This window comes from Diospyros lotus, chromosome 14 (assembly GCF_014633365.1).
Source record: "Diospyros lotus cultivar Yz01 chromosome 14, ASM1463336v1, whole genome shotgun sequence".
Taxonomy (NCBI): Eukaryota; Viridiplantae; Streptophyta; class Magnoliopsida; order Ericales; family Ebenaceae; genus Diospyros; species Diospyros lotus.
Window position 1 is genome coordinate 29,035,227 of NC_068351.1, and position 12,936 is coordinate 29,048,162.

At 42.3% G+C, this 12,936-nt stretch overlaps 1 protein-coding gene across 1 annotated transcript in view; it reads left to right on the top strand.

Annotated features, from left to right (window-relative positions):
- Positions 1-506: 506 nt before the first annotated feature.
- LOC127790099 (PIGF/3-ketodihydrosphingosine reductase fusion protein) overlaps positions 507-12,936 on the top strand; it is a 63,603-nt gene continuing 51,173 nt past the window's right edge. The window contains exons 1-3 of the mRNA XM_052319385.1: positions 507-782; positions 880-945; positions 1,039-1,081. Coding sequence (XP_052175345.1) covers positions 552-782; positions 880-945; positions 1,039-1,081 — 340 coding nt within the window. The 5' untranslated portion in view covers positions 507-551. The remainder of the gene's footprint in view (positions 783-879; positions 946-1,038; positions 1,082-12,936) is intronic.

Consider the following 12,936-nt stretch of genomic DNA (forward strand, 5'->3'; position numbering starts at 1 on the left):
TATAACATTTAAGTCGTAATAAAACAAAAATAATTTTATTGTTATATAGAGAAACTCGTCTTCACTTAAACTTTGCCCAAAAAAAGAAAAAAAAAAACTAGACTAAACCTTCAAGTATTAGGTTTTGTTTAAATTTTTTATTCATATGTGTACAGCATAAGCTACCGTTCTAGTCACTGATATGTCTTCAAAATAAGTTAAAAAAAATATTATTGATACATCATTATGTATATCTTGGACTACACAATAATATTAAAATGTCTAAAATACTTCTCATCTAAGAAGGTGAGGTGAGACGATGAGGCGTGAGGAGTATTTTTGTCATTTATATATATTATGTAACTCAAAATGTACATAAATAATGTACCAATAGATAACTCATGAGTTAAACCTTCTCTTTCATTTTATTCTTTGAATTTTAGAAAGTATTGTGGTGTTTTATCTGAAAAAAAGAATTATGAGGGGAAATTTTCTTATTTTAAAGAACGTGAGGGTCAAAATGCAATTCAAACATTTGTGTCAATCGTCTTCGAGCTCGAGAACCAGAAACAATGGTTCGATCAGACGGAGGCGCAACTTCACTACCCATGGAGAGCAAAAGGAGGAAGAAGCTTCAACAGCACAGCGAGGGAAACGACACCGTTTCATCAGCCCCGCCGTGGCAGGCTTTTCTGGTCCATCCGATCTCCGGCCTAGGGCTAGCATCGGCTCTCTGGATGGCCCGCAATTTCTACTCTCTCAATCTGATCTCCGATCCTTTTCGGACGCTCCGTCTGGTTTGGGTACAATCATCACAGTCATGTCATTGTGAAGCTACAACGCTTCTGTTCGATTCAATCTTTCTATTTCCTGAACGTCTGCCTCTCCTGCTAATTTCAGATTATCATGGCCCCAATAGTGATTCTTCTTCACAGTATTGTTCGGCAAAGTCCAGAGAAATGCTCGGTATTTACATCCATCTGTTTTTCTGTTGCTTGTTTTTGATTTTTTTTCTTGCTTATTTTGGCTTAGATTATCATGATTTATGCGACATGACAGTACTGGAAAGCTGTAGGGCGAGGCGTATTGGGACTGCCTGCTGGTTAGTATTTTCCATTTGCTATTTGTATGTAGATATATGTAATGATTATTTACGTGAACTGCGAATTCAATTTTCTATTCTGCTATGTATTTGTATTGCTTTTATGGTTCATAAACTGGAAAAAAAAAAAAACCTTGTTTTCTTTCTGTTGGGAAATATAGACATTGATTTTCTGTTAATTAACTAAAGATTAGAACAATGCCAGTAAGGCAAGGAGAAAATTGACAAAGTTTAAAGAAGGCTGCAAATGAGGATACATGGAGGCGCCCATGCTGCATCATCCCAAGAGTAGGTACGATAGTGGTTTAGAATGTCTCTCTCCCAGATACAACTCTCTGTCTGGCTGCTCTTGTGTTGTAGAACCTCTCCTATATATATTTTTCTCTCGAGTCCCAACATGCTCCAAAAACAACATATGTGTCACGACCCTAGGGTAAATCTGTAAAGGGGCCGGTAGTAGTCGTGACAGTATTATTCTCCAATGATCCTTCTTCTTACTGCCGTAGGATACTTATAGATCCTCTAGCAACTTGTCAGATCTTAAGAGATCTGATGAGAATTCTTTAGAATTCTCCGAAGAATTATGGAGAATGCGAGAAACAGAGAGAGAATGGAGAAGAAATGGAAGAGAATAGAGAGAATTAGAGAGAGAGAGAGAGGAGGGGGGGGGGGGGGGGAATAAGAGAATGATTCAATTCAATTTCTGGATGCCTCCTTACATGTGCTCAGGTCCTTTATATAGGATCCCGCAATTACATTCCCGCCAACCATCTTATTTACATAATTACCCTCTTCTAGAGTTAGCTAGTTGCTTCCCTCAACTACCACATGTATATGCTCCCCTTTTACACGACATCTTTTACTTCTACATATTAGGATCGTGACAAATCCCCCCCGGCTTGAGATAATTCTTATCCTCGAGAATGCTAAGCAGGCTGGCTGCTTGAGGGAATTGCCTTGGCAGGTCAGGCAAATATTCCTAGGTGCTACTATCAGGGGAGAGGTTCGACCATTTCACCAACACCTGGATGATAGGGGCTCCGTGCTTGTACAATACTCGCCTGTCTAGGATAGAGTTGGGAACTGCCGTGACATCTGCATCGACAGAGAGCTGTGGTAAATTGGAGGATGTTTCCTGTGTTCCCACTAATCTATTGAGCAGAGAGACGTGGAAAACCGGGTGAATTTTGGATCCTTTAGGGAGCTGTAGTTGGTATGCTACCTTTTCCACCTTGGCTTCAATCACATAAGGGCCGTAATACGTGTGTTGGGTTTTTGCATGGAGGATTATTTCTAGAAGATGAAGATTAGAACCTGTTAGAATGAAGATGAAGTTCAACTATTTTATTCTAAGTTAGATTAGTTAACTTAGTTATTCTATTATGAGGGATATATTAGTCTTTTGTATAGGCTAAGTAGTTAGCCTTGTAATTACCGCCCCTATAGGTTATAAATAGGAGGCGAGAGGCTTGCAGTCGGTCATAACAAATCATTCTATAGTTTCTCTGTACCCAAGTGATATTGCCGAGAGAGAGAAAAAGGCTTAGAGGGAAAGTTTGTCCTTGCATTCTCTTGTGTGAGGTAGAGAAAGAAGGTTCTTGTATCTTGTTTCAAGCGGTTTCTAGTGGATGTCTCTCGAGATAAGGTTGGATGTAGGATTGCACTTTGCATTTTGAACCAGGATAATTTTGCACCTCTTGATTGGTTTGATTGCTCTTTTATTTCAGTTTCTTTGCTGTTTACATTTCCTGTTATCTATATTCTGTTGTGGGTTTGATTTCCGGGAGGATTTGGGGGTGTTGAGAGAGACCTATATTGTCTAAGGGTAATACCGCACAGTCCTAGGTTAACAACCTGGGGCTTAGTTTGTTCACCTGACCCTTAGCAATGGCCTTAAGGTGGGCTGGCTTGACTTTGAGGTATACTCTTTCCCCCATGTTGAACTCCCTTTCGCTCTTCTTCTTATCAGCATACTGCTTCATACGATTTTGAACTAATGCCAACTCTTCTTTGAGCTGTTGCAAAACTCTCTGTCTCTTCTCTAAGTATGCCTTTACAGTGGCCACTGTGGTGTGCTCCCCATTGCTGGGAGTAGCGGAGGCTGATATCCAAATATTGCTTTGAAGGGGGTTCTTTTGATAGATGCATGGTAGTTGGTATTGTACCACCATTGTGCCAGGGAAATCCACCTGAAATAGCCTTCCACACATTGATTAACCCTTTCCGTCTAGCCATATGTTTGAGGATGGTAAGCTGTAGACATTTTAAGCTTCACCCCTCGGGATTTCATCAGCTCCTGCCAGAACAAACTTGTAAAGATCTTGTCCCTATCTGAAATTATCAACCTGGGAATCCCATGTAGTTTCATCACCTAATCCAAGAATGCTCTAGCTACTTCTTGGGCATAGTAGGGATGGGTTAGGTCAATGAAGTGTGCATACTTAGTGAATCGGTCCACCACCACTAAGATGCAGTCCCTCCCTTCTGACTTAGGAAGACCTTCAATGAAATCCATACTTATGCTCTCCCAAGCTTGTGTAGGTTTGGGTAAGGGCTGTAACAAGCCTGGTTGGGCCACGGTTTCATATTTACATCTGCTACACACGTCACACGCCATCACATGCTCGGTCACATATCGTTTGAGGTGGGGCTAATAAAAAATTTGCTTCACCTTATGATGTGTGTTTTGAATTTCCGAGTGCCCTCCCACTAGATACTCATGAAGGGAACTCAGTATCTTCTTTCTCAATTTCTCATTCCCACCTATTATGACTCTGCCTTTGTACCTCAATATCCCTTAATGCAATGTATATCCCGGCTTTCCCTCGGGACTTAGAATCAACTGTTCCAATAACTCTTTCATTTTGTCGTCTCCTTCATAGCTTGCCTCAACTTCCCGGTACCATTCGGGGGTGACCACAATAAGGGCGGCTACTTCTCCCTCTTCTAGGCTTCTAGATAGGGCATCAATGACTACATTGTCAAGTCCTTGAATTAGGACTTGGCAATTTTCGTAATTTCCGATCGAGAAAGAGAGGGAAAAGAGAATTAGAATAGAGAGATTAGAAAGATCAAAGAGAGAAAGATTTATTCATCAATCAATTGGTAGTTGTCCATGTGCCGTAGGTCTCCTTATTAAGAAGACCTCTAGCTATACAATGATTATTCTAACCTCCTAACTGTTTCCAGAGGCTGTTATAACAGCCTCTCCCGCCTCCTAACTTGCGCAACAGTTTAATAGAGGTAGAGATTACAAAATAACCCTCAAGATCATAACAATCCCTTCCTCTTGAAAGAATTCTTGTCCTCAAGAATTTAGAGAAGTCCCATGGCCCGCAGAAACTGCTTCAACAGGTTTGGAAGGTATTCCCAAGTAGTGTGGTCTGGATGAAGGTGTGACCACTGGACTAATACTTGTGTCAAGGGTACTTTTCCTTCGTACATTATCCTCTTCTGTAGAATAGCGCGGGGTTCTATGATTTCTTCTGTTTCTTCCGCATTGGGTGGTAATTCTGTTTGAGTAGAATCAGGTGCTGTTGTAGCCTTCTTTAACAAAGAAACATGGAACACTGGATGATTTGTCACTCCTTCAGGTAGCTGCAATCTATAGGCGACTGGACCTATTTTGGCCACAATAGGATAGGGTCCAAAATATTTGGGGCTCAACTTAGAGGGTGGCACTGCTGTATAGGGCTGTTGCAAGAACCTCCTTACCTTGAGATAGACCAAATCACCTATCTCGAAAGTCCTGTCACTCCTCCTTCTGTCTGCTATTTGCTTCATTTGGTTCCGGGCATTAGCCAATTCTTGTTTTGGGACAGTTAACAGTTGCTGCCTCTGCTAGAAATAATGCCCCACTTCTGCCATGGTAGGGGAAGACTCAGAAATAGCAGGCAGCAGCATGGGTCTATACCCAAACATGGCTTCAAAAGGACTCCTCCGAATAGCACTGTGGTAGGTGGTATTATACCACCATTGTGCCAAAGATAGCCCCCGATTCCAGCTCTTAGGATTTGTGAAGCACATGCACCTTAGATATGCCTCTAAGCATTGATTGACCCTTTCCGTTTGACCATCCGTTTGAGGGTGGTATGCAGTGGACAAACACAAGCCTACTCCCAATTTCCGGAACAATTCCTGCCAAAATGAACTTGTAAATACCTTGTCTCTATCCGAGACAATAGTCTTAGGAATTCCGTGGATGTTAGCTATTCTGTCCAAAAATACTCTTGCCACCTCTTGTGCAGTAAATGGATGAGATAGACTAATGAAATGGCCAAATTTTGTCAAACGATCCACCACCACCATGATTACATCCTTGCCTTCCGATCGGGGTAGACCCTCCACAAAGTCCATAGAAATTCCTTCCCAAGCTTGATTAGGTATTGCCAAGGGCTGTAATAATCCCAGGTAAGCCACGTTTTCATGTTTACATCGCTGACACACTATGCAAGACATCACACAAATTTCACTACATCTGGCTTTTGTTTAGGCCAAAAGAATAATTGTTTGACCTTTTGATAAGTAGCTCTTATCCCTGAATGACCCCCCACCGGTGAAGCATGAAGTGCTCCTATTATTCTCTCCTTTAATGCACTGTCATCCCCCACTACCAACCTACCTTTGTACCTGATCAGACCGTTGGATAATGTATAATCTGCTATTGCAGTAGGTTGGACTGCCAATTGTGTTAGGATACCTTGAAGCCATTCTGACTGGCCATAGCTAGCTTCTAATTCCCCCATCCATTCAGGTACTACTGCTGTGATAGCTTGGCAGGCTACAGTTTCACTGCGTCTAGATAATGCATCAGCTACTATGTTTTCTTTTCCTCTGCGGTACTGAATAATATAATCCAGCCCCATGAGTTTAGAAACCCCTTTCCTTTGCAGCTGAGTATGCAATCTCTGTTGGCCCAAGAATTGTAAACTCTCATGGTCCGTGCAGATCACAATTGGCTGGCTTTCTAGGTGGTGTCGCCATTTGTCAACTGCTCCAAGCACTGCTAACAATTCTTTGTCATACACACTTAATCCTAAATGCCTTTGAGATAATGCTTGACTTATAAAAGCCAATGGTCGCCCTTCTTGTATTAACACAGCTCCCACCCCCGTGTCACAAGCATTCGTCTCAACTGTAAATGGCTTCGAAAAATCTGGCAGAGCTAATACTGGAGCTGTAGACATGGATTTCTTAAGGGCCAAGAATGCTACTTTTGCTTTCGGATTCCACTGGAACCCTTCTTTTTTTAGCAACTTATTGAGAGGTTTGCTGATAATACCATAGTGTTGCACAAATTTTCGGTAATACCCTGTCAATCCCAAGAAACTTCTTAGCTCCTTCACATTTTTAGGCCACTCTAACATTGCTTCCACTTTCTTTGGATCTGTTCGTACCCCTTCTCCACAAATAATATGTCCCAAATATTCCACTTCCTTCACAGCAAAGGTACATTTGGAGAGTTTAACATACAATTGGTGAGATTTAAGGGTCTCAAATGTAGTGCGGAGGTGTATAATATGGTGTTCAATATTGGGGCTGTACACAAGGATATCATCAAAGAAAACGAGGATGAATTTCCTTAAATAGGGTAGAAAAATCTGATTCATCAAAGCTTGGAATGTGGCAGGGGCATTAGTCAAACCAAAGGGCATAACAGTGAATTCATATAACCCTTGGTGAGTTCTAAATGCTGTTTTATGGATATCAGATGGTGTCATTCTGATTTGATGATAACCAGACCTAAGATCTAGTTTAGAAAAAATTTGGGCACCATATAACTCATCCAATAGGTCATCAATCAAAGGTATAGGAAACTTATTTTTGATTGTATTGGAATTAAGCTGTCTATAGTCTATGCAAAACCTCCAAGTTCCATCTTTTTTTTTAACAAGGAGGGCTGGAGAAGCATAGGGGCTTTGGCTGGGCTGAATAATGGCTGAGTCTAGCATTGTTTTAACTTGTTTCTCAATTTCAGTTTTCTGCACAAGAGGGTATCGATAGGCTCTAATGTTGATAGGTTCTGAATTTGGTTTAAGGTGAATTGAATGGTCCAATGGTCTTTGGGGTGGTAAAGAGCTGGGTTCTACAAATAGATCCTTAAATTCTACCAATAGTGAATGCAAGTTCTCCGATAAACCTACCTTATTTGTGAGTTGGGAACCAATGTCAGCATTGGTGAGTTGCAATTCTGCCTTCACTTCATTGTCATTCTCTATTTCTTTTGCTTGTATAGAATAGATTTGGGCTATCTTTCCTCCCTTCTTCGACATCATTTTCTGTAGCCTTTTCCCTCCAATTAACTTGCACTCTCCTTGCTCCAAATTTCCCAGCAAGGTTAACTTTTGTCCGTCGATTACCACTGTGACTTCTAACTTGTTGAAGTCAAAAGTCAGAGGACTTACAGTCCTCATCCAATCTATGCCAAGGACTATGTCACATCCACCCAAGTCTAAGATCCTCAAGTTAGCCACAAATTCTTGCCCTTGCATGATCCATGTAAATCCGAGACATTTATAGTGACTGTACATTCTATTTCCATTGGCTATCGTTACCGACAAAGGTGTTGTGGCTGTCATGGGGCACTGGAGGCTTGTTGCTGTGGCTTCACTGAGGAAGCTATGGGTGCTTCCACTATCGATAAGCACCATCAGTCTTCGTTTTCCCACCTGTCCTTTTACTTTTATAATCTGCCCCATAGGGCTTCCTTTCAATGCATGGAACGAGATCTCTCCTCCTTCCTCCCTTAGCTTTTCTTCTTCTTCTTGCTCCAGTAACTCTTCACCAATGGTTTCCCTAGTTTCTATTTCTTCTTCCATCTTTTCTCCGTCAACTCCTTCCATGTTCATCAGCTGTCTTTTGCATTGATGACCCGGACCGTATTTTTCTCCGCATTTGAAGCACAACCCTAGCTGCCTTCGCTGCTCTATCAAATTCCCTTTACTCCCGTTATTATTTACGGGTGTTTTGGAATTTTGTTGACTATGCCATGTTAGCAATGGCCTTGCGTTTCCCCCTCCATACTGTCCTGCTAAAATACTGGGTTTATAAGGAACCTTATGTTTCTTGAAGATGGCTTTTAAGGCCAATTCTTGAAGTCTTGCTTTTTCCGCTGCTTGTTTAACGGATGTTGGAGTCATCATCTTCACCATGGGCCGCAGTTCTTCCCTCAATCTGCTAATGAAGACTGATACCAAGTACTGTTCGGTAAGTCCAGGTTGTACCGTACTCACCAGAGATCTCAATTCTTCAAATCGGCTTTGGTATTCAATCACCGTTCCTTCTTGTTTCAACTTGCTGAATTCTTCTACTACATCGGTCATGTTTTTCTCCCCGAACCGTTCACATAACCCTTCAGCAAATTCGGCCCAGCTTCCTTGCATTCCTCCATCTTGAATCTATCCTTGATACCAGGAATCTGCTTCTTCATTCAAATAAGCCGCCGCCAAATTTACCTTTTGCTCCCTTGGAATTCGGTAAAATTGGAAGAATCGTCCACACCTCCTCACCCACCATCGTGGTTTCTTCCCTTCGAACATCGGAATCTCCAATCTTGGCATAGGAACATGGTTCTGAATCCCTAGCTGGTGATTCCTTCCCATAACTCCTTGCACCGTACCCTGGTCTGCTTCCTCAAGAATCCCTTGTGTGCCCAGACGATTGCCCTAGTGTGGTAGAATCGGTTCCGACGACTGTCGTGGTGGATATTCTGGTGGTAAATAGAATTGGGGTAGTGAAGACAGCATGCTTAGCAAGCTGTCCATCCTCCGCCCTTGCATCTCTACCGATTCTTGGCATCGATTTGTTGCTTCTTGCTGTTTCTCCATAGCTGTTTGCATTACTTCCCTCCATTCAGTCAATTCTTCTCGCGTTTGTCGTAGGGTCTCTTGGGTTTGGGTCGCGCCCAACTCTACTGATTCTAACCGGATCTCCCATTGCTTCAGACTTGTGCCTTCCGCCATTGCGCCCTGGAATCTGAACCTCACAGCCGAATCGTACGGCTTTGATACCACTTGTCAAGTCCTTGAATTTAGGACTTGGCAATTTCCGTAATTTCCGATTGAGAAAGAGAGGGAAAAGAGAATTAGAATAGAGAGATTAGAAAGATCAAAGAGAGAAAGATTTATTCATCAATCAATCGGTAGTCGTCCATGTGCCGTAGGTCTCCTTATTAAGAAGACCTCTAGCTATACAATGATTATTCTAACCTCCTAACTGTTTCCAGAGGCTGTTATAACAGCCTCTCTCGCCTCCTAACTTGCCCAACAGTTTAATAGAGGTAGAGATTACAAAATAACCCTCAAGATCATAACATACATTTTCTCTTCCCTTCTTGTATTGTATGTTGTAGTCTAGACCCATCAGCTTAGACATTCCCTTCCTTTGAAGGTGGGTAATGAAGCTTCTGTTGTAACAAGAATTTAAGACTTTCGTGGTCAGTTCTAATTATGAGCTGACCTCCTTCCAAATAATGCCGCCACCTTTCAACCGCCATTATTACTGCCAAGAGCTCCTTTTCATATATACTTAGTCCCAAATGTCTAGGGGACAAGGCTTGACTAAGATAAGCCAACGGTTTTCCTTCTTGCATTAACACAGCTACCACCCCCGTGCTACATGCGTCAGTCTCTAGTATAAATGGCTTACTGAAGTCTAGTAGCCCGAGCACTGGAGCCTTGCTCATAGCTACCTTTAATTGCTCAAATGCCTTCTTCGCCTTTGGTCCCTAATGAAATCTCTCTTTTTTTAACTGCTCTGTCAAGGGGTGACTAATAATACCATAATTCTTTACAAACCTCCTATAGTACCCTGTCAAACCCAAGAAACCCTGCAAGGCCTTAATGTTGGTAGGCCTTGGCCAAGCCATCATAGAAACCACTTTCCTTGGGTCGATACTCACCCTTGTTCCCAATATAACATGCCCCAGATACTCCACTTGCTTCTGACCGAAGACACATTTAGACCTCTTAATATACAATTGGCTGTTTCTGAGAACCTCAAGTGTAGTCCTTAGGTGTTTCAAGTGTTGGCTGAAAGTTGGGTTGTATATTAAGATATCATCAAAGAAAACCAGAATAAAGTGGCGAAGGTAAGGTTCAAAAACTTGGTTCATGAGTGATTGAAAAGTGGCTGGGGCATTGGTGAGCCCGAAGGGCATCACCAAGAACTCATAATGGCCGTGATGGGTTTTAAAGGCTGTTTTGTAGATATCATCAGCATTCATGCGGATCTAATGATAACCTGAGCGAAGGTCTAACTTGGAAAAATAGGTGGCATTATTTAATTCATCGAGTAGGTCTTCGATTATGGGAATGGGAAATTTATCCTTTATGGTTAAGGCATTAAGCTTTCGATAGCTTATACAAAAATGCCACGTTTTGTCTTTTTTCTTGAAAAGGAGGACAGGGGAAGCGTATGGGCTTTGGCTAGGTTGAATTAAGGACTGTTGAAGCATGTCCTTAACCATTCTTTCAATCTCAGTTTTCTGGTGTGGGTGGTATTTGTAAGATCTGATATTAACGGGCTCAGAGTTGGGTTAAAGGTTGATTGAGTGGTCAAAGGCTCTTTTGAGAGGTGGGGAGTTAGATTCTACAAATAGGTCCTCATACTCAGCCAAAAGCATATTAAGTTGGTGTAAGAATGGTACCTCCGATTTGTTTGAATCTGTAGTGTGGGTGGCCATTTTCAGCTCCCCTTCTTGCTCTTTCCCATCTTCCATCTCTTCTAGTGTTTGTATGGAGAATAATTGGGCTACCTGAGCCCATTTACTTCGGAGCAATCTTTGAAATTTCCTTCATGTGATCATCTTGCATGTACCATTCTCTCTGCTACCGGTAAGGGTCAGCTTCTTTCCCTCATTTTCAAATGTTACTTCCATCGATTGAAATCAAAGCTGATAGGGCTCACTTGTTTCATTCAATCCACCCCAAGTACTACATTGCAGTCCCCTAGCTTAAGCAACCTTAGGTCAATCTCAGACAACTCCCTTTGCATCTCCCAACAAAATCCAGTGCAAGCTGATTTGCTTAGCACCCTATGGCCATTAGCAACTGTCACAGATAGTGGCTGGGTCCCTGTTAGCTTGCATTGGAGTCTCTTAGTAGTACCCTCGCCTAAGAAACTGTGGGTACTCCCACTATCGATCAGGATCATTAGGCTCCTCTCCTGAACCCTTCCTTCCACTTTGATAATTTTATTGTTGGCTAGCCTCTTACGGGTGTGCAACGATATTTCTCTGTTATCATCCCCTGCTACTTCTATCACTTCTTCTACTCCATCTCCTTCTTCTTCTACTTCTTCATCCTCTCCATTCAGTAAGAGTAGCTGCCTCTTGCATTGGTGTCCTGGGAAATATCGGTCACCACATTTGAAACAGAGTCCTAGTTACCTTATTTGATCTGTTAACCAATCTGTCCTGTTGAGGAAGGAACAGGTGCGGTAACTGTGACTTCTCTGCCTTGGATTCACCTTTACCATCTCCCTATTGTACCCTTTCACCATCGGTCTTGCCAATCTTATACCGACTCCCCTACTTTGCTGTCTCTGCTTTTTCATGATGGCTTCTATCAAAACCTCCTGTAGCCTAGCATCTTCAGCTGCCTGTTCCACCGTCGCAGGTCGTAACATCTTGAACATAGGCTTGAGCTCCTCACTTAAGCCACTCATGAAGCTGGAGACAAAGTAAGCTTCAGAGAGGTGGGGGTTTAGGGTGACCATTATTGATCTGAGCTCCTCGAATCGGGTCTGATAAGATTACACTCCTCCTTCTTGTCTGAGTTTATTGAATTCCTCCACCACGTCCATTCTATTTCTATCTCTAAACCTCTCACACAGTTTCTCAACAAACTCCTCCCATAGACATTCTCCTCTAGCCTGTGACCACCCTTGGTACCAGGCCCCTGCATCATTAAGGTAGGCAGTCGCCAATGCTACCCGACGCTCCTCTGGAACATTGTGCCAACCAAACATCCATTCACATCTTCTTACCCACCACTTGGGATTACTTCTTCAAACAGGGGAATATCTAATTTAGGCATAGGAAACCCCGGTTGATTAACTGTAACCGGTCCTTCCCACCTTAGATCCATCCCTATTTCCCTTTCTTCTCTTGAAGCAACCTCAATTTCAGAGAGTCTGGCATTCTCATTCCTCACTCCTTGCCCGGTTAGCACCGGTTCGGTTCTTTCCCTAGGGGAAAAATTAGGTGATAGACTTACTTGATTCTGGCGTGTAAACATCACCATAAAATTCTACAGTTGGTCTTTGATCTGAGCTCCAACTTCATCCTTGATTCCATCCAATCTTTTCTCCAAACCCCCTAACGATGCGTCCATCTTTCGATCCATCGCCAGTCGCCACGATTGCTTCGTGATTGCAGTTAGATCCAATTTCCAGCAACTCTACTCGAGCTTGCAAGTCAGTCATCGTCGAATAAAATTGGTGCACCTGCGACTCTAAGTTCTTCATTCGAGTTCCCTTCGCCATTGCTATTATCGACTTCTCTTGGCTCGGATTTGCTCTGATACCAAATTGTCAGATCTTAAGAGATCTGATGAGAATTCTCTGAAGAATTCTAGAGAATGAGAGAAATAGAGAGAGAATGGAGAAGAAATGGAAGAGAATAGAGAGAATGAGAGAGAGAGAGATGAGAGGGAAATAAGAGAATGATTCAATTCAATGTCTGATTGCCTCCTTACATGTGCTCGGGTCCTTTATATAGGATCCCGCAATTACATTCTCGCCAACCATCTTATTTACATAGTTACCCTCTTCTAGAGTTAGCTAGTTGCTTCCCTCAACTAACGCACGTATATGCTCCCCTTTTACACGATATCTTCTACTTCTACATATTAGGA